Source organism: Lissotriton vulgaris, chromosome 2_1 (assembly GCF_964263255.1).
Source record: "Lissotriton vulgaris chromosome 2_1, aLisVul1.2, whole genome shotgun sequence".
In the NCBI taxonomy this organism is placed as follows: Eukaryota; Metazoa; Chordata; class Amphibia; order Caudata; family Salamandridae; genus Lissotriton; species Lissotriton vulgaris.
This window is the reverse complement of record NC_141687.1, coordinates 149,027,020-149,049,315: the sequence shown is the minus strand read 5'-3', so window position 1 is coordinate 149,049,315 and position 22,296 is coordinate 149,027,020. Positions and strand designations below refer to the sequence as shown.

Below are 22,296 nucleotides of genomic sequence, written 5' to 3'. Positions count from 1 at the left end.
CTCCCCACATTCGCTCCTTGACCAACTTGTTGGCCTTCCGCAAGGCGATTAAAACTTTTCTGTTCTCCCTAACATAATTTTCCAGTAGTTCCCCTCCCTTCTCCCCCTCCCTTCAGGTTTCTGTTATGGTCCAGTGCCAGGACGCCTCGTTGCTGGGGCAGCTGTTTGCGCTTAATAAAACATTAACATAACATAACATAATCACAAAGTTTAGCAGGAGGTGATTTGTTGAATGTCCAGTTGAGTCCTGTTGCAGACTATGTGCTAAAAAGCATGGATTCCTCCATCGTGTTGAGACGTTTCCTGTCTAGTAACTAGCACAAGGTCTTTCTCCTTGTGCCATTAATTGTCTTGATTTTGTGTTTTTGATCCCTACCTGCGTGCGACCTATTAGGACCAGGTCGGGTGCTTATAGAAGGTTGGAAAGAGACATTCCGCCTAGTTTGGGAGCATGCAGATTGTTGTTTAGCTTTGATATTTTCTCTATGGTAAAAAGGTTGAACAAGTTGCGTGCCAGAACACACCTCTGCTTCAGCCTTTAGAAGTTGGATTTCTTTTGGATACGTGGGATCCTGTACACAAATCTGTACCCACATGTTGGTGTGTAAAAGAATTAGCAGGCTCAGAAGGGTTGTTGGAATGCCCCAAGATGTTGGCTTCCTCCATAGCATCTCCAGGTTGATGTGGTCAAAAGCTGACCTGTAGTCGATGCACAAATGCAGTGGATACCTCCATTTTCTTTTTTTCGATCGGTCAGAGGTGATTGGGCTGATATGTTTGTAGTTCCAGTTAATTTTGAAAAGCGGTTTGGTTGTGTGGAATGATGGCATTCTCAGAGGACCAAGTTACTAGCTCCTTAAGAATTGTTCCTGCTAAATATTTTGCTTCATTGTCGATAAGAACGGCAAGAGGTGAGCATTTGACAGACGTTTTATCTCCTCCTCACCCCTCTCAGTTAAGGACAGGTAATATTATCGATCCTCTCCATGTGAATGGGGTATTCCTTCTGTACAGACATGATTGACAACTGGTGTAAGTTTCCCCTTCCACTATGCTGGATCTAGTTTGCAGAGAGCTGGGAGGGTTTTGATTAGGACCATGGGCCCGTCACTTCTGCACTTTATCTGCCTTTTGATTTGTTTGGTGCTTGATTGGATCTTGCTGATGAACAGAGCTGCGTGTGTCTGAGAGAGTCGATTGGTTCTGGCTTGTCAACCCGATGGTCTCTCAGGGGCATGTTGGTTAAAGTGGCCGGTCAAGAAGTTACCCAGGTTTCCTTTATTAAATGTGAGATGATCACTCCCTGGTTGGAGAGTATCAGTCTATTTGCAATGGGTCAGAAGTGTGCGCCTCAGTGTTCTTTACATCAGAGTAATTATGCCCATAGTGTTTAATCTTGCTGCCTTTTTCTATGTACCATTTCAGTTTCTTTGGGTTTTTATTTGTCCTTAGAATTATTTGTAGTTGGTCATCACCCAGTCTTTGTTGTAGGCTTCTTAATGCCTTGTTTACAGCACTTTTTAACTATTTAATTGCTTTTTTTGTGTTGGCAAGGTAAACCTGTGATATTGGCTGCTCTGTGTTTGGGCCCCAAAGCTTACTTGAGTTGCGAATTCCTCAGTAAAACGTTTGATGAACTTCTCCCAGGTTATTATGGCATTGCCAGCGGTTAATGACATTTGCTGAATCAGGCTGTTTATAGCTGAAGGAGAAGCTTTGATTCTTTTATTGTTGATGATAAAGTTTGGACCATTAACTTCCATGGACTATTAGAAGGCTCCAGTGGCTGCTTCAAATGTCGCCTATTGGGGAGAGGGTCACTGTCCACTCTTTTACCAAAATGGAATGAAGCTATGCAAGCGTGTAGTGGTATGGTGACAAAGGTATAGTCTATAGTGGAGCTAGTGGAGTTTGAGTGATTTGAAGCAGCCAGCTCCCCTGGGAGACGTCAGTTAAGTGCACAAAGATTTAGATGTTCTAAGTCACCCAGGAGTAATTTGCATGTTCCGCTCCTCTCTCGAGTCCGTCTGATCCAGTACGGAAAGTGTGCTGATATAGAATTGTCTCCAGAGGAGGAGCCCAGAAGGTGAAGATTAAAGTCTCCTGAGACCACAGATTGGTGAACTATTCTTCTTGTTTGAATCTTGGAATTTCCTCTACTGGTGCTCTTGAGTCTTTTAGTTTCCTTTTGAGATGTATGTAAACATTGATAATTACAACCTGGGTTTTTACTTTCTAGCAGTCAATTTGGATTATGATTGCATTCATCACCCAGGGGTTGGAATTTAATGCACTGCCTGTGCCTGTCCTGGTTGTGGAGGTGTATATAGATAGGCCTCCCTTCAGGTGACTGTATTTTACCTTTCAGGCGGGCACAGATAAAGTTGCATACCTCTGTAGATGGAAAGGATCTTGATTTTGAAGGATTGCAGATTTGTTGAGACTTCTAAATCCACTGCTTTGCTGGTAAGGCCATTTATGTTCCACGAACACAGTCTAAGAGATTTCTATGTTAACTTAGTTCTTGTGCTACTGTCCAGTTTTTGTCATGGATTGCACAAGGTGTTCTTTATCAATCAAGTAGGGGGTTTATAGAGTGCGCTACTCACCCGTGAGGGTCTCAAGGCGCTGGGGGGATGAGAGGTGAGGGGAGGGAGGGGGGGGGGAAGGCAGCTCTGGCTCAGTCTAAGAGCAAGGTCTTGAGGTCCTTCATGAAGGCGTGCAGGTTCGGGGAGTGTCTGATGCTGACTGGGAGCTCTTTCCAGGTCTTGGCTGCGATGTAGGAGAAGGCCTTCCTCCTGCTCTGCTTCTGTGGATGAGAGGGTCTCTGCTAGGGAGAGGTCGGCGGATCGAAAGTTTCTTTTGGGGTATTTGGGTCTGATGTTGTGGAGGGATTTGTAGGTGTGGGTGAGAAGCTTGAAGGTTATTCTCTTCTCGCCGAGGAGCCAGTGTAGGTTTTGCAGGTGTTGAGTCATGTGTTTGTGCCGAGGAGTCCCGGGGATGAATCTGGCTGTGGCATTCTAGATGGTTTGGAGCTTCTGTAGAAGGGTCCTTTTGACACCGGCGTAGAGGGCGTTTCCGTAGTCCAGTCTGCTGGTTATGAGTGCGTGGGTGACGGTTTTCTGTGTTCAGGGGGGTCCATTTGAAGGTCTTTCGGAGGATGTGGAGGCAGTTGAAGCTGGTGGAGACAACTGCGTTAATCTGGCGGGTCATGGTGAGGGAGAAGTAGAGGATGATGCCGAGGTTCAGAGCGTGGTCTGTTTTGGTGGGAGGGCTGCCGAGGGCGGAGGGTCACCATGTGTTGTTCCAGGCAGAGGTCGAGGGACCAGAGACAAAGTATCGGATCCAGTTGAGGGCGGTGTCTTGTATCCCGGCGTCGCGCAGTCTGGCTGAGTGGGTGCGGTGTGAGACGGTGTTGAAGTGGCGGAGAGGTCCAGTAGGATGAGGGCTGCGGTGTGTCCCTGGTCGAATAGCATGTGGTTGGCGGCTGCAACGTGGGCGGTCTCAGTGCTGTGGTTGCAGTGGAATCTGGAGTGGGAGGCATCTAGGATGGAGTTCTCTTCGATGAATTCGGTCAGCTGGGTATGTACGAGTCTTTCGGTGACTTTGGCCGTAAAAGGGAGCAGAGAGATGGGCCAGCAGTTCTTCAGGTCCGTTGGGTCGGCCTCTTAAGGAGGTGCTTGACTTCCAGTTGTCAGGGAAGATGCTGGATTAGAGGGAGACATTGATGGTCCATCCTAGTTCGGGGGCGATGATAGAGCCATCGCCATCCTCATTTGGGGACGCAGGTTTTGGTCTTTATTGCCTAGTCAATTTGCTGGGGGAAGCTAGGGTTTTCTTAAGGTATGAGTATGTAGCAGTGCGGGGACCGGCAATTTCCTTTATTAAACTATTGAGTAGTAGCAGAAATGAGTGCCAGATTCAAAGAATAGCCTAAAGTCTTATTTTCCAATTTCCAGAGAATTGACCTCTCATTTAGTACTTTCTGAGCAAGATTAGCCGATTTACAGGTTGTTTCAGTGGGTTCATTCTCCACCTGGCTATCTGTTGCAGTAAATTCAATTGAGGCTAAGTCAGTTGACTTTAGGGACTCTAGATCTAGGTTAAAAGCCGTAAGATGGTGCCTCTGTTTAGGATGCTGTGTTTAATTTTGGATTTGTAGATGGATGTGAAAGTTATAATATTTGTGGTTTGTTGGCTAGTCAGCTGGAATGCTGGTTGTTTTTCTGGCACTGTATTGACTTTGAGGACTGCTGTGTGGGTTTGTTTGTGTTTTGCGTGGGACCCTTCCTCTCAAGTCTTCCTGGTATTTGCATGCTTCTTACAGGTGAACAACCCAGTTAGGTCCCTGACCTATTTTTGGATTCTAGGGCAGTCCCCGCCATTATTCTCTTATTGTCTCCGGGATGAGGAACCTCTTCTCTTGCCTACGAGCTGGTTCCTTCTCCTGTGTTCTGTAAATTCCTACTCAGTCAGTTTGTTTTGCACCACTTCTGCTAGGACTGCTGCTCTTCTCGATTCAGTTATTCACTTGTTTTCTCAGCCTGGCCTTCAGAACAGGCGCCTCTTTATTCCTTACTGACCTCATGATCAGTTGTTTTGATACTTGCGGGGGGGACAGAGTCCCTGTCCCTGCAGTGCTGCGCTAAGAATTGCTATTTGGCATAAATGTTGGTTGCAATGTTTTTTTTTAGTCCAATATCTTTCTGAGCTGGAGCGGAAGGTTGTCCCAGGCAGTGGCCGCATGGAAGAAGGAGCGGCCTCCCGATCTAGCTTTCTGGTGCGGGGGACCACGGCGTAGGAGAGCTGGGATGATCGAAGGGTCCTTTGGGGTGCGTGGAATTTGAGACGGCTGTTCAAGTATGCTGGTCCGGTGTTGTGGAGGGCCTCGTGAGCGTGGGTTAGCATTTTGAAGGTGACTCTAGCTTCAGTGGGGAGCCAGTGGAGTGTGCGCAGGTGCTGTGAGATTTGGCAGGTTGAGGACCAGTATTACGGCGGTGTTTTGGATGTTCTGTAGCTTTTTTTGTTTATTCCGGCATAGTGTGTTGCCGTAGTCGAGCCTGCTGGTGACCAGGGCGTGAGTGACTGTCTTTCTGTGTTTGAGGGGGACCCATTTGAAGGTCTTGCGTAGGAGGCAGAGGGTGTTGTAGCAGGAGGACGAGACAGAGTTGATCTGGCGGTCCATTTTGAGCTGAGTCCAGGATGATTCCCAGTTTGCGTAAGTGATCCGTGGGGGTGGGCGGGCTTCAGAGGGCAGGGGCCACCAGGCGTCGTTCCAGGCGTCTGGGTTTGGGCCCATGATGAGTACTTCCGTTTTGTTTGTGTTTAGTTGTATGCAGCTGTTTTTCATCCATTTAGCTACGGTTTCCATGCCTTCTCGAAAGTTGTGTCCGGCGGTGTTGGGTTTGTTGGATAGGGAGAGGATGAGTTTGGTGTCGCCTGCATATGAGACAATGTTGAGTCGGTAGGTTCTGATGATCGGGGCGAGCGGAGCCATGTAGACGTTGAAGAGCGTAGGGCTGAGGCAGGACCCCTGGGGGGACTCGGTAGGTGTAGGGTCTGAGAGGAAAGGGTGTAGTCTGACCCACTGCGTTCGGCCAGAGAGAAAGGAGCGGATCCAGTCGAGGGCCTTGTCTTGGATCCATGCGTCGTGGAGTCTGCGTATTCGGGTGCAGTGAGAGACTGTTGAACGCCGCTGAGAGGTCGAGGAGGATGAGGGCTGCTGTTTATCCTTTGTCCAGTAAGGTACGGATGTCCTCTGTTGTAGCAAAGAGGGCGGTTTCCATACTGTGGTTTTTTTCTGAGGCCGGATTGAGAGGAGTCGAGGATGTTGTTCTCTTTGATGAATGTGGCGAGTTGGCTGTTGATGGCTTTCTCGATGACTATCGTTGGCAACGGGAGAAGGGAGATGGGTCTGTAGTTTTTGAGGTCAGTGGGGTCCGGCAAGGGTTTCTTCAGTAAGGGGTTGATCTCAGCGTGTTTCCAGTCAGGGAATGAGGCGGTTGTCAGGGAGCGGTTGATGGTGTGGCAGAGCATGGGTGCGATAGTGTCGGCGGCTCTGTTGAAAATGTGGTGGGGGCAGGGGTCCGTGGGGGCCCAGGAGTGGATTGACTTCGTCTTCAGTGTGTCTTTGGTGGTGAGGGCTGTCCAGTTGTCAATCGCTGGCCAGTTGCGGCCACCTGTTACCATTTTATGGCGGAGTTCTGTGTATACTTGTGTTTTGTTTTTTACAAATGAATATTCTTTGGTGTTATGGGTAAATGAGTTCTAGCATTTGGCCAAAAGGCATTCAATATACAATTGAAATAAAAAATTAAAAAATTGGGTAGGGGGAGGGAGTGTGGGCGGGTGCCATTTTGAGCCCATGCATACATGTTCCATCCTTCCTACTTCTTGAGTTCTGATGTGCCCACTGCATTCTTGTTTAAATTGTTTCTCCTTTTTTTCCTTTCAATACCTGGAATTGACTTGGTTTTGATTTCTTCTTCTCAGTGGATTGTTCGGTTTTAAATCTGAATGGGTGGGTCTGTTCTGGACTGTTTGTTTTTCATTCCTTGAAACCACTGGTTTGCAAAGCGCCTGAGTTTCAGTGTTGGTTTCTGTTTGTTATTGGGATCTGGAGCAACTTTTGGATTTTCCGTACACACCTTTACTCTGCCTTTTCCCTAATCTCATTGGATTAATGTACAACACATTTTTTTCCTCTTTAAGCACTGTTGCCTTATTGTATTCTCTGCTCCTTTCCCCTGTTTGAAAAAGCAAGGCTTATGCGCTCCTACATTTTAAACTATGCTTGTATACATTTATTTTGAAAGGAAATAGGTATTCCTTTCTTTGCAGCTGACTCATCCTGCCAGTTTTTGAAATTTCTCAGCATCCATGTAACCTCATTTGAAGAAACTGTTTTTAATAGTTATTGCCTTTCAGTTACGATTGTCATTTTATTTTTGTTGGCGCAGGTTCTTAAGAGCAAATTTGTTTTTTTTTAAAGCAATTTTTGTCATACGTTTTTTATGTTGCCCCAGTACACCACCTGCTCCCACCGCCCTCCACAGACGGCTCAAACTTGCCTAGAGGAACCAATCAAGTGTGCTATCTCACTGCAAAGGACTTCTGTCTTCCTGCATTTATTTAAACTCCATGTATGCAACTTTGATTACAAAAGTTTCAATTTTCCCTTTCTTTGCTATTGACCGTGCTATTTTAACACTGTTTCCTCAGCTCCTTTCACTGCTTGTAGAGGAGGTGCCCTGTGCGTAAGAGGCTACCCTCTCTAATTCTGGAGTCGTGCGTTAGGAGATGTAATTTGATGCTGGCTGTGTAACCTCTATTTCCTGTTAATAATGCTCTTGTTTCGAAAGCGCTGTCATGTAGGATCTGTTACGGTTGTTGGTCCCATGGACTGGCTTTGTGCCATTAAGTTTAGCGTTTCCTGCTGATTTGACTTGTTTAATAGTCATGCTGCACAGGGCTAAGGCATGCCCAGGGCCATGGGGACAGACAGTAGGGTTCCTGTAAAGACTTTGCAGTTCTCCTTTTGCTAAATTGGAGGGTTGGGATTTTTGCTCCCAGAGTCAGTAAGGTGGATTGTATCTGTTTCTGTGGTAGGCTCGCTTATTGTTCACTCTGTGAAAGCATGCCTGAAATTGGGGTTGCCTCCTTATTGTGATAGTGGAAATGTTGGTTGAAAAGCTGGAGTTTGAGAATACGGTTTGGCTTATATCAATTGCGCCTTCTCATGCTTCCCTATTTTTTCTTTCACCACCGTCCGCATTGACTATGGGAGTGTTGGATGTTTACTTTTTTGGCATCTTTCTGTCCTTGAACCAAGTTATTATTTGAAGGTAGAGCGCCGAGCTGGGGTAGGGGTAGGATCTGCTCTTCAGGATGGGTGATCATTTCTGGTAGTAGTGGGGTCTTTAGCCCTGTTAAACACTCATTACTGGAGGAATGCACAGCTCCTAGGTCCTTCAGAAAACTACATTTGGTGTAGATTTTTGGTTGGATGCTGCGAGACGGAGGGGTGGGGGCGGAGAGTGTCCTGAAGATGGCTTACCTCCTCCACGTTGCTTTTCTAGGCCCATTTTGTATAGTGGCCATAGGGTCTTCACTGTTACAGATTGAGTGCAATGGTCTGAGAGAATTAGCGATACGTTTCTTTTTGACAGGTCAACAATCACCTTCCCTGACCTCATTAGAGGAGGCTGGAGGTCTCTTGCTTGGACCTTAGATCGCCCTGTGGAGGGGGTACTTAACAATGGAATTCCTTCTGAGACTGGCGCTTCTTGTGGACCTAAACTCCTGGATATGAAATCTAGCTGTCTGGTGATGAGCCTTTAGTAAGATTCTGCTTGGTTCCCTGGATTGCAGGGAGGTTTGTGGCCACCAGTGGGGTGATCTATCGAGCAGAATGAAGGGATGACCGAGCTCCCTAGGAGTGAGGGTGCAAACTGCTGTACCGAGACCTGGCAAGGCTCCCACTCTTCCTTCAGCATGGTTACCCTAGTGGTGAACGCGCCACTTGGTGCGCTCACCTGGGAGCCAGGAGATGGCTGCTTGCTCAGTAAATGGGGGTTAATGCAAGTGTCGAGGTAGGGTGGATTGCTTAAGCAGTAAGAGGGGGTGAAATTATTTGCGTTTCCTCCACTATCTTGGCTGTTGTCCTAATGAGGCTGTAAGTACCACAGCGACTGAGGCAAGGAGGTGTGCTGTCTCTCAGAGGGGGCCCTGCAGCCCAAATGGTTGTTAGACACTTGGTGCCCAGCTCATGCCCCATGCTGTTTGTTGTAATGGGTTTTGACAGATTTCCTTCCACCTCTGCCGTGCCTTCCCTGCTTTCTCTCCCTGCTGCGCTGTTTCGTCCTCAAAGCAGGGATGAGTAGGAGAGGTGTCATGGAGGTGCTATGGAGAAGTGTTACTGTAGAGAGATTATGGCTCGCCTAGCCGGGCCTATCCGTTAGTACGTTTTCAATCAATATCGATGTTATTTTAGAAAGAAAGATCTATTTAAACAATTTATTTAATGTGACTTGCTAATAGTTGAGGCTATATAGCTGGAAACAAACTTTGAAGAGGGATTCTATTGAGTGTCCTGGGATCCCAACACCTGGGTGTAAATATCCAGCACATAATAATCAGTATTTGACTTCAATTGAGATTCCGATTGTGGTAAACTAGGATTACAAAAAAAATACTACTCCTTCACCCATATAGAGTATTTCTCATTTATTTTAATGAATTCCTTTTTTCTTTAAAACGTTTGATATGCTAGATAACTATTAAGTTGCCTTTTTTCACCATGTTTAAATCGTTTCATTCTCACGCAGGCAGTGCATTGCTTCTTTGTTTTAATCACCAGAGTCTCTTGAATCATGGTAGGAGCATTCTAAAAGTCACAAATGTATTTAGATGTAGTCCTTTTCAGGCTGTCTTATATACTTCGTTTTGGACAAGTGATTTTGTTTCATTTGGTAATTGTTTCCAACAACAATCTCAATATTTCGAATGTGTGTACTGCTCTGGAAATTATCAAGTAAGTTAGCCTAAGTGAGTGTTATGCCATGGTTGAGATATGCTGTTTATTTTTTAGTTGTAGCAAAGACCATATTTTGTGCCAAAGGCTTTCTGTGTATTTAAATTCTTGGTTTGCCAGTTGAGAGCCATGACGTTCTCCTTCGAAGATAAAGTTTTCATTGTTGTATGAATCAGATACCAACATTGTATTTGAGCCCAGAATGTATAGACTTTCTGTTGAGTCGTCCAATGTGGGTCGAGCAGGGATTCGGTGTACTTCATTTAATTTTCTTGTTTTTCTGTGTTACCTTGCCTGTTTAGGTACTAACAGATGCATGCTTTGTGGTAGTTGGTGGGCCTGCACTTCTAGCTACTGTTCTTTTCGAACTATTTTTTATTTTTCTAAGATAACAAATTCAACTGAAAATATGTGCTAAATGTAATTAAAGAATTGTGTGCAGTTTACAGCCACAATTTTTAAAAAAGCACCCTGCGAGTGTATTGTTCAATAATTGAACACCTCCCATTTGTGTGGTTCAGAATATCAAAGTATTATTCAGTAGATGTTTGTTGAAGGACTTACACCACTTCATTGGTGTGGAGGCCTTTGGTATTGCACACTGGCAAGTTGGGAAGAATTTCAAGAAGGTTGTATCCCTTGTAGATGGTCTTTTTAAGGCTTGAACAGGGAGTCTGAAAGATAACTAAATGGGGTACAAGAAAGAAACGGAGCACAATATCTGCTGTAGTTCAGCAAAACTGCTTGCTGTGTCTTCTGAGGCATGCCAGCGCTGGACTCCAGGAGCAGACCAGCACCAAAAAAACGGATCGCTGGGATGAAGTACATGCAAGACTAAAGGTACACCCCTTGCATATGAATGCACCTTTAAAATAAGCCATATATATTACTTCAATAATGGTGGGGTTTTGCATTTCCTTGTTTAATTTGTAAGTGTCCATTGTGCCTCTTTACGGTGCATCTAGTAAAGATATTGTGAATATTTGTGAGCTGTTACTGAAGCCATGCTTTTCTCTTTTGCAGGGGCCAGTACGATGAATACATTAGCAGCAGGGCAAGCTAGGTAAATATCTTGCACTTTAAACTGTCATTGCACTGGGATTACATTTTAAATGGAATCTGCAAATAAACACAGTCTTGGTTAAATCCTATTACATTTATGTCTGAAGCCCCTTTGTACTCCAGCAATGGTCTGACTAACTTAATTCCTCTAAGTCTTTCTTGGTCCCCTCTAAGTGCAACCAGGCCACTGTAGTCACTTTTCTCTAACAGCCGTCCATTGACGTCAACTTGCCGGCCAACTACTGGCCTATATCTCTGCTGCCTTTTATAGCCAAGATCCTGGATAAACCTGTTTGCTCAAAGACTGTCTGGAAGACAGAGCACTACTTGATCCCTAGTCGGTTGGGGGTTTGCCTGCTACTTAGCCTTGAAACGGCTGATTGACAGTTTAAGGATTATTTTGGATCAGTGTGAGTCTGCTGCTCATATACTCTTAGACCTTTTGATGGCATTTTACGCTATCTCCCACTTCATCTTTCCAAAACACATGTTGGGTCTTGGCATCTGCCAGTCCGTCCTTAAATGGTTTGCATCTTTTTTTTTTTAACACATGTCAGTTTGTGTCCCAGAGTCCTTTCTGCTCTGAAATGGTTCGTATACCTCAAGGCTATTCACAGGGCTAATCTTTTAGCCCAACCCTCTTTGATAGAAAGTGGAAACATTGATCATATTAAAATCTTTCCTTTTCCTGGAAGTGTTTTCCTAAGCCTATGATACTCAACCTCTCGTATCAGTCTTAAATAATGAATCTGGTATGCAAATGAAATTCTATCAATGTGTGAAAACGGTCGCAATGGCAGAGGTTGCTAATAAAACAGCAGAAGCTGCTAACCTAACTTCAAAAGTACGAGTATTTTTGGCATCTGAGTAAGAGCAGTGCACCGAATGCTGAACTTTCAACCTCAAAACAACGCATTTTTCCTCCTTCAATTCCCAAAGCTGACGATAGGGATATAGTCTCCTTTCTTGCAAACGTGGAAGGACATCAGCTTGAAGTAGTCTGAGCCTGCACACTCCTGTTCAAGAGGCCTCATTTCTCCTCTAGCAGTCTACACTTTGGCATGCTTAAGAAAGGGAAGTCTTTTTGTCTGAAAGCAACCATTAAAGGTGCAATAACTGGCGTTGGTTTCTGACCAGTTCTGATCAATTCTGATCAATTCTTAGTGGAGAGGCGAAGTGCTGAGTGGAGGGCCATTAAGATCCCCCACAAAAATGTAAGTGACTATTCTTAACTTCATGACTTTGTTTTGGTCTACTGCATGATCCGGTAGTGTGTTAGACATGGTTGGAACAGACCCAAATGAACACACTATAGCTCAGGGTAGTTTATCTGCGGTTCCGAACTTACTGATTCTGTATCTTCCTTTGAGTATTAGTTTAGTCCTTGTGGATTTGGTTTCGCTTGAGGACGTGATGGAGATTATTACGGCCTAGATGCTCCTCCTGTTTTCTTGCAAATAGATAAAACTGGTACTTGATCACAGCCCCTCCCTGCTTTCTTGGCTAATTAAGAGATTGCAATTTGTGGCTTTTCTATATATGAACGGCGTCAGTATCTATATTTTGAAATTATCTTTCGCTATTTCAACTTTTATTTGTTTTTTAGTACTTTTTTGGCTTTCCCAGTTACAATTTTTTCAAAGGTGTGCAGTTGTATGCCAAGGTCCTTGTTCATGTCTAGTAGTCCCTAAACAGGATTCTTCCCTTTGTGATGGGTTTGTTATTTTAACCTATTCATTCTTGTAGTTTAAGCTCCTAACCATTTAGAAATTTTAGATGGTACTTTTGGTTGTCACTAAGCTCATGCCATTTATGCAAAGTCCTATGCTGATACCCTGTTCCTAATGCTTCTTGCAAACAAGGCCATTTCGGGAAATAAAACCTAACTTTCACTAAATGTTATAGCTGAATTTAGTCTCTGTATCCACAATGACACAGTTGGCCCACTTCGACTTGGACTTGGAGTGACGGATGTCGTAGTGTCTTTCGGTGTCTGGTTTCTGCAGTCACAAAGACCTGTCAGGAGTCTTAGGTTCACTGCAAGAGACAGTGAAGCAGGTCTGCTACTTCTCGGATGGCCTTTGTTCCTGGGTGAAGTGCTGGCTGGTCTCCCGGGATTTGGGGGCTCAGCAGCTGCAGGAGAACTCCACTTTTGGCGCAATCAAAGTCAAAGATGGCTGCTTCTGAAAAGTCGTGTCCACCTCAGATTAGGCCACCTTAGGGGTGGTACTAGCCTAGGAGAGGCAGCGCCTACCTGACTAGCTAATTTTCCTTCCTGGCCAGGTGCCGAAGGGCTTGGGGCATAAGGGGCTGGCTTCCTCTGCTGTGAGGGGAGCCAGCCTTGCTTTTCAAAGGCAGTAGCTTCTTTGAAACTCCCCTGCCTTGGAATGCTAATCAGCAGGTCATCCTTTCGGAGGGGTTTTAACACCCTTTCCAGAGCAGGCTTTGTTTCTGACCTGAGAGCAAACGCTCTCAGACTCTCTTCCTTGGTGGCAAGCTGGCAGAAACCAGTCGGCCAACACACCAGGGACTGGTAGGATTTCACGGGGCACCTCTAAGGTGCCCTCTGGGTGCATGTATTAAGAAATCCTACACTGGAATCAGTGTGGTTTTATTAGTATGAGATGTTTGATACCAAACATACCTATCTTCAGTGAAGCCATCATGTAGCTAGGGAACTCGTTTTCACCAGTGTCTAGCACATGTTCTTAAATGACTTTTCTGTTCACTTGCACTGGCAGTAAGGGAACTGACCAGCAGAGGGGTATGTCTTCTTATGCAGGTATGATCCCACATGTAATTTTTAAGCACCCTGCCTCGAAGGCCTGCTGGAAGGGTGGCTTGCAAATATTGCAGGAAGTGCTAACATAAAATGACACACAGCCCTGAGTGCCATGTCTCCTTTCACTTTTGTCTGCACCAAAGCATGCAGCCTGCAATGGCAGCCTTGCATGTGTTTTGTGTGGGGTTCCTAAGAGTGGCACAATTTGTGCTGCAACCCTCATTGACCCGTTTAGTTTCTCTGGCCCTGGGTGCCAGGGGTACCATTTACTAGGGACTTAAAGTGCTTATAGGTATTGCCAATTAGTTATCGTAATTTCCAAATGTGGACAGTAGGCATAAAAGATGAGTCGGTGAGCAAACCCTGGTGTACCGCGCATATTGCAATGTAATCCATGTTGAGCCCATTGGCAGATTGCGAGTAAATGTAGAATGTTATCAAATTCAAATTCAAAGATGGCTTTATTCGATTTTACATTAAAATCATAAAAGCAGGTAAAAGTGAATACATCGTGTGGAACAATTACAATTGATATTTTAAAAAGTATATACAGAACATAATTCGTGAGTTCAGCACACCCCTTTCACAAAGGATGCTAAAATAAAACAGTCATTAAATTTCATATAGGGTTACGATTAAACCATAGTGGATCTGCATCTAATCACAAATTTCAAGTACCTAGATACAGCAGTAATCATTTCATCAGACAAGGTAAGTAGTTTTAATAAAGCTGGTCTGCATTGTCTCAAGTTCCAGAATTTAAGAAGAGGTAATAGATATCTTTTCCGCCCCCACTCATAAAATCTGCAGAACAAAACGCAATGTATGATTGATTGGGTGGAGGAATCATCACACGGACAAGTGGTTAATTGTGACGACCAATCATTTGGGTTATGAAAAGTTAACATCCTAAAAAAGCTTCCAGTTGTCAGGAGGGCTAAAAGCATTCTTCTGTAGCTTGTCTGGTCAGGTGACATAGAAAGCTGTAGCCCAGAGTTTTTTAACAAGAATTGATGAGAAATAACAAAAGCCTTTTTCCCCTCTAAACACCAGCATCGATCTTCCAGAAGGGCAAGGCAAACTTCCTTCAATGCCTTTCCGGAGATCGAAGGCAATGTCGCAGGAGAATCATAAAACTCAGGGCGCCCTATATTTCTAAAAAATTCCTGAACATAAGAGAGCCACTGGATCTGTTTGGACCCTTCAAGTTTAATACAGTCCGCAATAATCACCCTGTTAAGAGCAGTTTCTGTTGAAGTCCAGATCTTATGCCACAACAACATAGGGCTAGTTTTAATTAGATCTGAAATAAAGGACAAATCTTTATGACAGACATAAGTGGAAGTGGATCGGGGAACAGCGAGCAGGTAGCAGAGAACCATTTTCCTTTGTTTGAATTTCGTGGCAGTCTGCCACCCCCCATATACCAGCTCCGTACACAGCCGTCGATACACATTTAGCCCTATATATGTCAATCAGGATGCATACTAGCCTGTCCCGTAGCTTATTTGCGAACTGCTTCAAAACACCAATGGCCCGTGAAAAAGCTAGATTCCTAGTCGTAATGGGTGATCTCCAGGTACCCCGTTTATTAAAAACAATCCCTAAATATGAAAAGGTGTTAATTAAGCCTATCTTTGATTTTTCTAGGTGAATGTTACAAGTAAGATTTACCTTGTTCGAGGAGCACATGGTAACGGTCTTCCCTATGTTAATCCTAAGGCCACTATCTCCCATGTATGCTGAGAAGCTGGTTAAAGCCTTCTGGAGACCAATTTGAGTTCTAACCATAATGACTGCGTCGTCGGCATACAGAAAAATAGGGACACGTTCACCTTCAATTTGCGGGTAATACACCTCCAATATTAATAAATGGTCTGCCACCCCATTTATATATAAGTTAAAAAGAAAAGGAGCCAGGATGCATCCCTGGCGGACACCTTTCTCAATTGGGAATTTGGACGTACATTCGCCTGATTTCCCGTAGCGTACTTTGGCCCCTGCTCCTCTGTATAACTCTTTAAGGAAGTTAAGAATGTTAAAATCAATACCTAGATCTGCTAAGGTAGCCCACATAATATCATGGTTCAGGCATTCGAAGGCCGAGCTAAGATCTACAAAAGTCATACATAGGTTTCTCCTCTTTGCTATTTACCTATTACTAAAGCCAGATTTAGGCCTTGTTCGACAGTACCAAGACCTGACCTGAAGCCGTACTGAAATTTGGAAAGGACGGCTTTCTCGTCAGCCCATATCTGGAGACGGTTTAAGAGAATTCTACCTGCCACCTTAATCAGCGAGTCGAGGAGGGAGATCGGCCTATAGCATTTGGGGTCGTATCTATCCCCCTTTTTGAATATTGGCACTACAATAGCTTCCTGCCAGGTAGTTGGAAAGCCCTTGATGTTACAACTGTTTAAAACATTGGTCAGGAGCGGTGCCCACAGGGCGACGTTATCCTTATAGATGTCAATTGGAATACCATCTGGTCCCGGTGCTTTGCTATTTGTGCTTTCTGCTATTGCTGATTCCACCTCTGCTAAAGAGAAGACTACATTGAGGGGAAATAAATCCAATACATCCGGTTCTGCGGTACTAGTCTGTCCCACTCCTGAACTCATCAGTCCAGGTAGAGTATCTTGTTGATATAGTTCAGTAAAATGTTTAACCCAGAGAGTTTCCTCAATAGCAATCTCTACCTGGTCAGAGTTCCTTTCCACAAAAAATGGGGCATTGACTGCATTCTAGAATGCAGTATTATGTTTTAAAGCACTCTCCTTGATTAGTGCTTCCCAGGCAGACTGCTTCAAATCCTTCCTCCGTTTTTTTAAGGCATCCTTATAGGAAGCGCTAGCTGCTCTAATATCTAACTGATTTCTAGGGACTTTTTTTTAAGGTTTGGATCAAATGAGAATGTGCTTTTGTGCACTCATGATTAAACCATCCCTCAGCTCTACTCTGCCCCGCTTTTCGTGCTGGACCAGTTAATTTGTTACTGATGTGGGCTGAAATCTTATCAAAGGCTGCAATAACATTAGTGGGATTAGGATTCTCCTCTAGGCAAATCATAAATTCATCTTTCTGGTCTACTACTAAATTCTCTAAAACATTTATCGGATTTACCTTGCTCCATTTAATTATGTAACCATTGGTTCTAGCCAAGGAAATCCCATGTGAATAAATGTTTTCCACTACATTAGGAGCTTTTCTGCCGCTCGGCCATATTTCAAAACTAGAGCTAATTGGATAATGGTCACTAAGTGCAATGTGCTCTATATTAAATGAGAGTACACTACGATGATGGTTTGTAGAGACCAGTATGTAATCAATGATAGACCGGGACCCCTGCCCAACAAAGGTGGGTTGGAAGTCGATCGCAGAGTTCGTTTACAAAGCCCAAGTCCCACTCATATAATAGATGATTAAATAAATTCCCGAGCACAGAGTGCTCGAAGTGTGTACAGGGATCACCCCTAAGGTTCACCATACCACATATCTCCGTATCACTATGCATGCATAAGTGGCAGTTAAAGTCCCCCGTCATACTGATAAAATGTTCTTTCTGATCGGATCCCAGTCCCCTGCACATGGCATCATTTAATTCCTCTAAGGCCCTATGTAAATCGGCCTTTGGGATGTTATTGTAGAAATTTATCAAGATAATTGAGTGGTTTTCGCCTGACCTTAGGAAGAGGATCTGGTAATACTGAGCTCCCTCATTAGATAAACAATTGATGGTTATGTTGCTCTTGTTGGATATGAAGTTACATGTGGTTGTGGTGGCCCTATGTCTCGCGTGGTAGTATTTGAAGTTTGACCTGGGCTAAATGTGTGAACCAAACTAACGTCATCGTCTCTCATAGTCTCAACAGGGAACATACTTCCAGTTGGGCTACTTATCCTGGGCGTCTCGGTTGAGGTTTTAACTGGCGAACTTAATCTTAACTCCTCATTTACTATGGGGCATGAAGGGGTGGAGGCTACTACTAAGTCCATAACCTTACCCTCGGGGACCGGGGCCAGTCAGTTTACCATCTCCAGACCATCGAATCTGTTGGTAGTCTGAATATCTCTCCAGGGATCTCTAAAGGCTCGATCTCTATTAAAATTAAAGTTACCGTTCCATTCCCCCCAATCACCCTCCCAGTCACGTGTACCTACTCTTCGACAATTTCCCTCATAAGCATCATGGTCAAAACCGGGCCGCCAGCTAGGGGGGTAGAAGAAAGAGAGACTTTTGGTCTCAATCCCTTCATTACCACCTTGCAAATTCCAAGAACAGATGTGGTCAACCGTATAAGGGTCCTCGAAATTAATCACAGTGCAATCACCCTGGGTTGTTTTCCTTTCCTTCCCTATCGAGTGGACCCTACAGACCGTTAAGATCCTGCTAGAGTGGTTTGGCGGGGCGGTCTATTCCTGTTTAACCAGTGTATGACCTTGTTTTTAAGTGACCAATGAGCTTCTTCCTTATGGTCATTCAACTCTGGAAACCCGGTCATCACTACCACATAGGGAGCTGACTTGGGCGGTAAGTTCACAATGGTCTGCCATCTCCTCCTACCCTGTACCGTACTCTAGTAGGAGGTGGGGACAGAGCCGCAGTTGTTTTTACTTCCTGGCTAGAGTGAATAGTAAGGTTCTTGGTACTAGTTCCCTTATTATTTTCTATAACTGCTGGGGTCTTTGGTTTTAACTGCAGCGCTGGGGTAGTATAATTTTTATATTTTTAGGGGTCCCCCCCGGATTTTTGTTTTGTGGCTTGGATGTTTGATTAACTTTATTAACCATTCATTTAGGTACCATTTTAGTTGGTCCAATTTTAATAAGTGCACATAATTCAGATAACTGATTCTCTACAGAAGACAATCTAACCTATAAGGGGGGAAAGATGGAGTTTAAGTAGATTGTCCATTTTAGTTAAGTCGCCCCTCGACTTCGTCAGTGTCGGTATCACCCACAAGGATGGCAGAGGCCTCTAGACTCATTGAGCTGACATCCCCATTTGTCAAATCTGATTGGGTGTGATTGACCCGGAGGTGCTAATTGGTCAGATTCCTCTCTAATGTTGTCAGGTTCTTTGTGTGTTACACCAGCTTTTCCTATATTCTTCTTCTTCTTTTTTTCGTTTTTTTTTCTTTGATATGGCGCCCTCCCTCCTCCCCCTGGACTGCCCAATGGCATCGTTTCCAGTCGATAGATTCAGGCAAAGTTCCGGGGTTTTTTCCAAGGCAAGGCTTAGCTGTGAATCAGTTAAAAACTGAGATACTGATAGGTCTACCTCAGTCGGTACGCTATGAATTTCAGCATGCACAAGGCCTCTACCCTTAGCCTTATCAGGGGTTTTGGCAGCTGAGATAAGACCCAGGGACGATCTTTTTGCCAGGGCTAGATCTTGGGAAACTCTACGTTCCAGATGGGTAATCTCTTGGTCAATAAACGAATTTGCCCTTATTATAAAGCTGCTTATTGGGCCTGTAAGTTCCCCCCCCCCGCTGCCGTTTTACTCCGTGAGCCTCGAGTAGTCATGGTGTTAGTCGGACCCGGGACGTGAGCGCAGATGTGTGTCTACAGTACAGATAATTAATAGGCATGTTATTATGAGACGAAACTAACAAATTTGATTAGCTCAGAGGTTGGAGAGAGGGCCCAGTCCAGTCTCTATCAGTCCCTAACGGGCACAAACGGGCCCGCCTTGGCCCGGGCTTCGCCCGGCGCCCGCCCACGCGTGTCCCGCGTCGCGGAGTAAGTGAAGTGATATATAGCCCTACCAGGCAGTGCCGGGGGAAGAGGCAGCAGCTGTGGATGGAAAAGCCTGCTGGTCCTCGCAGTCCCTCGGTGTGGATGGTTTGTAAGTACTTAGCCCAGTGAACGGCGCCCGTGCACGGGGGCCGTGAAATGTCAGCACTTGATTCCGGGTAAAGTCCTCGCAGTTCAGGCTCGGCAAGTGAAATCCGGCGTGGAAAGCAGAAAGTGAGCGGTCCCGCGGAGCGGGGGCCGCGAATTTCAGGGATCATTTCTGTGATTAACAATGCAGTAGTATAATAAAAATAAGTTTAAAAAAAAAAAAGGGTATTGCTATTTGGGTGAAAACAATTGTACAGTTATGTGAAAGAAATCTGGCACTGGGAACCTGGTTAGCAGTGACCCAGTGTACGTCCAGTCAAAAGCACATCAAATACCAGGCTAAAGGCAGGGGTGGCCATGTCGAAAAGGGGCTCTTTCCTATACCTCCTATCTAATATTGATTGAGTTTTATGTTGGACCCTAAACTAGTCTTCTGATTGTGTTACTCATACCTGAAAGCTAAAGTAGGATAAATAGGTTTGTGGAATTTGCTGGTGCAAAGATAGGCAATTGTATTTTAAAACATTATGCTATGGATTGTTCTCTGTATCCAATTATGCTATATCCCAATTGGCTGGGATTGCAGCATTCTTCTGTAGGTAAAGCACTTTCTTCTGCTCTCTGAATGGAATCCCATATTTTAGTCTTGGTTTCATTCCATCAGTTGGCTTTATTGGATACTGAAGCTCAGTGACCAAGTAATGTTACTGGATAAGCTTCAATATTTTCTCTGGCTAAACGATTTTCATCATTCTCATTGCTGCCTTAATGTGCATGGCTTTTTGTTGACTGAAGAATCTTTGGCGGAAAACGTATGCTATACTTTCCTACAGAATACCTGTTGCCCTCCTAGCTACTCTACATTCTGTGGCTGTGAGGAACACTTATTCCTGATCATCTTTGGCTTGGCCATATAAGGCAGTTATCATAAAAGGCATCACCATTACAGTGCTTCGGTGTTAATTTCATTGTGAAATCTATGCAGCTCCACTCATGAGGTCGCTCTAGCTCTGTTATACCCAGAAAGCAAAAATCAGATCCTCTGAATCCAGTCTGCATTGGGATAGTCCTGTGTGTTGGTAAACTGCAGAAGGCCTGAATAGCCATCAGAAGAAGCACTATTAAAAGTAACTTTCCGTGCATGTGTAGATTCACAGACCTAAATATGACCCACAAAAAAATGCTTAGTGTCCTGCATGCTGGTCCCATTGCTTTGGAGAAAAGGTAGCTGCAGTCCTCAAAGGGCAATGTCACCTAGGCACTCTAGTTCTGGTTTAGATGTGTAATTTATGTTTGTAAAGTGAAAGATTTTTTTAGGTTTTCAAATCCTAAGGAGTGGAAATTTATTACAGGTAGTAAAGAAAAGTTTTTTCATTCATTATTATTGTAATTGATGCTCTTTCTCTCAATTTTCGATCCACTTATAACCCTTATGGTTTGGGTACATGTGTGGCATTTGGTCCATGTGTTGCTTGACAATACCTCCTCTAAGATGTCTGTCTTTTTGGTGGTGTGTTTTCCATCTTCTAGATCACATCGCAAGTGTTCTCCACACTCTCGTTGGGTAAAAATACTTAATTTAAATATTGTGGTGCTTCTCGCATGAGGAATCTACGCACCTGTATTAATACTCCATTTAAATGACCTGCTAAGTAACTTGCAGACTGTTGTAACATGGGAAATGAGTGAGCATGCATGACCTAGAAACTGACTTCCAACCTAGTGTACAGTTGACTAAGTAGTACAAAGTAGGGAGCGAAAAGAACTGTTTTGTAGATTTTTCTCAAGCTACTTATTTTAAAAATGCACAGATTCATGCAGGAATGGGTTGAATAGTAAATATGTAAGTCTGTAATACAATATGACTGCTTCATGTTTTCTTTTTCCATGTAGTTTTAGTGGGAGATGTTTTGTAGCAGCACATAATTTCAGCAGGCATTTTCTTAATTGTTCCTTCATTTTTTATTAGGCTGGCTCCAGTGAAGATAAAAACTGAACCAGGTGATGATATAGGTATGTAATACAATTATATCAGTTAGAAATACACTTAGTGCCATATGCGCATTTAGCTGTTACAAATTTTGGCTTGTGACAGATCCATGCAACAGTTCTATGTGAGCAGTCACACAAGTGTGGAAAATACATTATGATTACACCTTTGTGTAGCTTGAAATGTGTTTTGTTTTTCTCAAGCATTCATATGCTTGAATTATTCTTAGTCATTAAGTTGGGATTCCTATCCCAATTACCAGAATTATTCAATCATTAAAGATACTATCACCTGGGTACTGTATTTACAGGCATGTAACTGTTCGAGGCATATGAGCTGCAGAGCACACACTGTGCATAGATCGCCATCTGGTGTTGGGCCCGGATGTTTGCACTTTGTTGTTATCTTGGTAGAACTGTCTTTGGAAGTCACTCCGGAATGGCGCAGGTGAGATCGGGGCACAAGGAGACTAAGTGGCGCTCTGAGTAAGGGCCCAGCGCTACTGCACTGCCGTTAAGAGAGTGGGGCAGAGGAAAGGAGAGCTGTTTGAAGGTGCGGGCCGCCATTTTGGGCTTCTATATTTAAAGGGACAGTGTTGTTATGCAGAGTGCTGAGTGGACCGGTAGGACGTGACTACACAGGGAGAGACGGACCACCAGAGGGCTCCTGAAAGGTGGACTGTGGAAAAGGCCACTATGGCTGGAGGAACTAAAACTTTGGCAGAGGAACATCACGTGGGCGCAGCCACTGAATAGCGGAATGCACAGTTGCTGACTGTGTCAGCGAGGGGAGGCCGCGAGAAGCTAGGAGACAGAGGGCGGGCCCGGATGTGCTACACACCGGATGGAGCTACAACAGATTTGTCTGTGAGCACTGCCCTACAGGCTCTGACAAATAGTAGTCCGGTTAGCACTGCAGTTTGCCCTGAGACGGAGGCTACACGCGTGAGGGAGTGAGAAAAAATCTGGGAACATTAACTGAGAGGCGGACAGCTGTATGGATGAGAAAGGAGCGGGACTGCGGCGCAGGAACAGCAGGAGAGGCCCTGGAAGGAACAACGAGAGCTGAGGGAGACGCCTGACG

The 22,296-nt window shown here is 44.5% G+C and overlaps 1 protein-coding gene across 4 annotated transcripts in view; it reads left to right on the top strand.

The window, feature by feature from the left end:
• Positions 1–22,296, top strand: part of GTF2I (general transcription factor IIi) — a 1,434,650-nt gene that overhangs the window by 191,045 nt on the left and 1,221,309 nt on the right. For all 4 annotated transcript variants that reach the window (XM_086954596.1, XM_086954597.1, XM_086954594.1 and 1 more), the window contains exons 7-8: positions 10,556–10,595; positions 21,193–21,236. In XM_086954596.1, the coding sequence (XP_086810722.1) occupies positions 10,556–10,595; positions 21,193–21,236 (84 nt within the window). The remainder of the gene's footprint in view (positions 1–10,555; positions 10,596–21,192; positions 21,237–22,296) is intronic.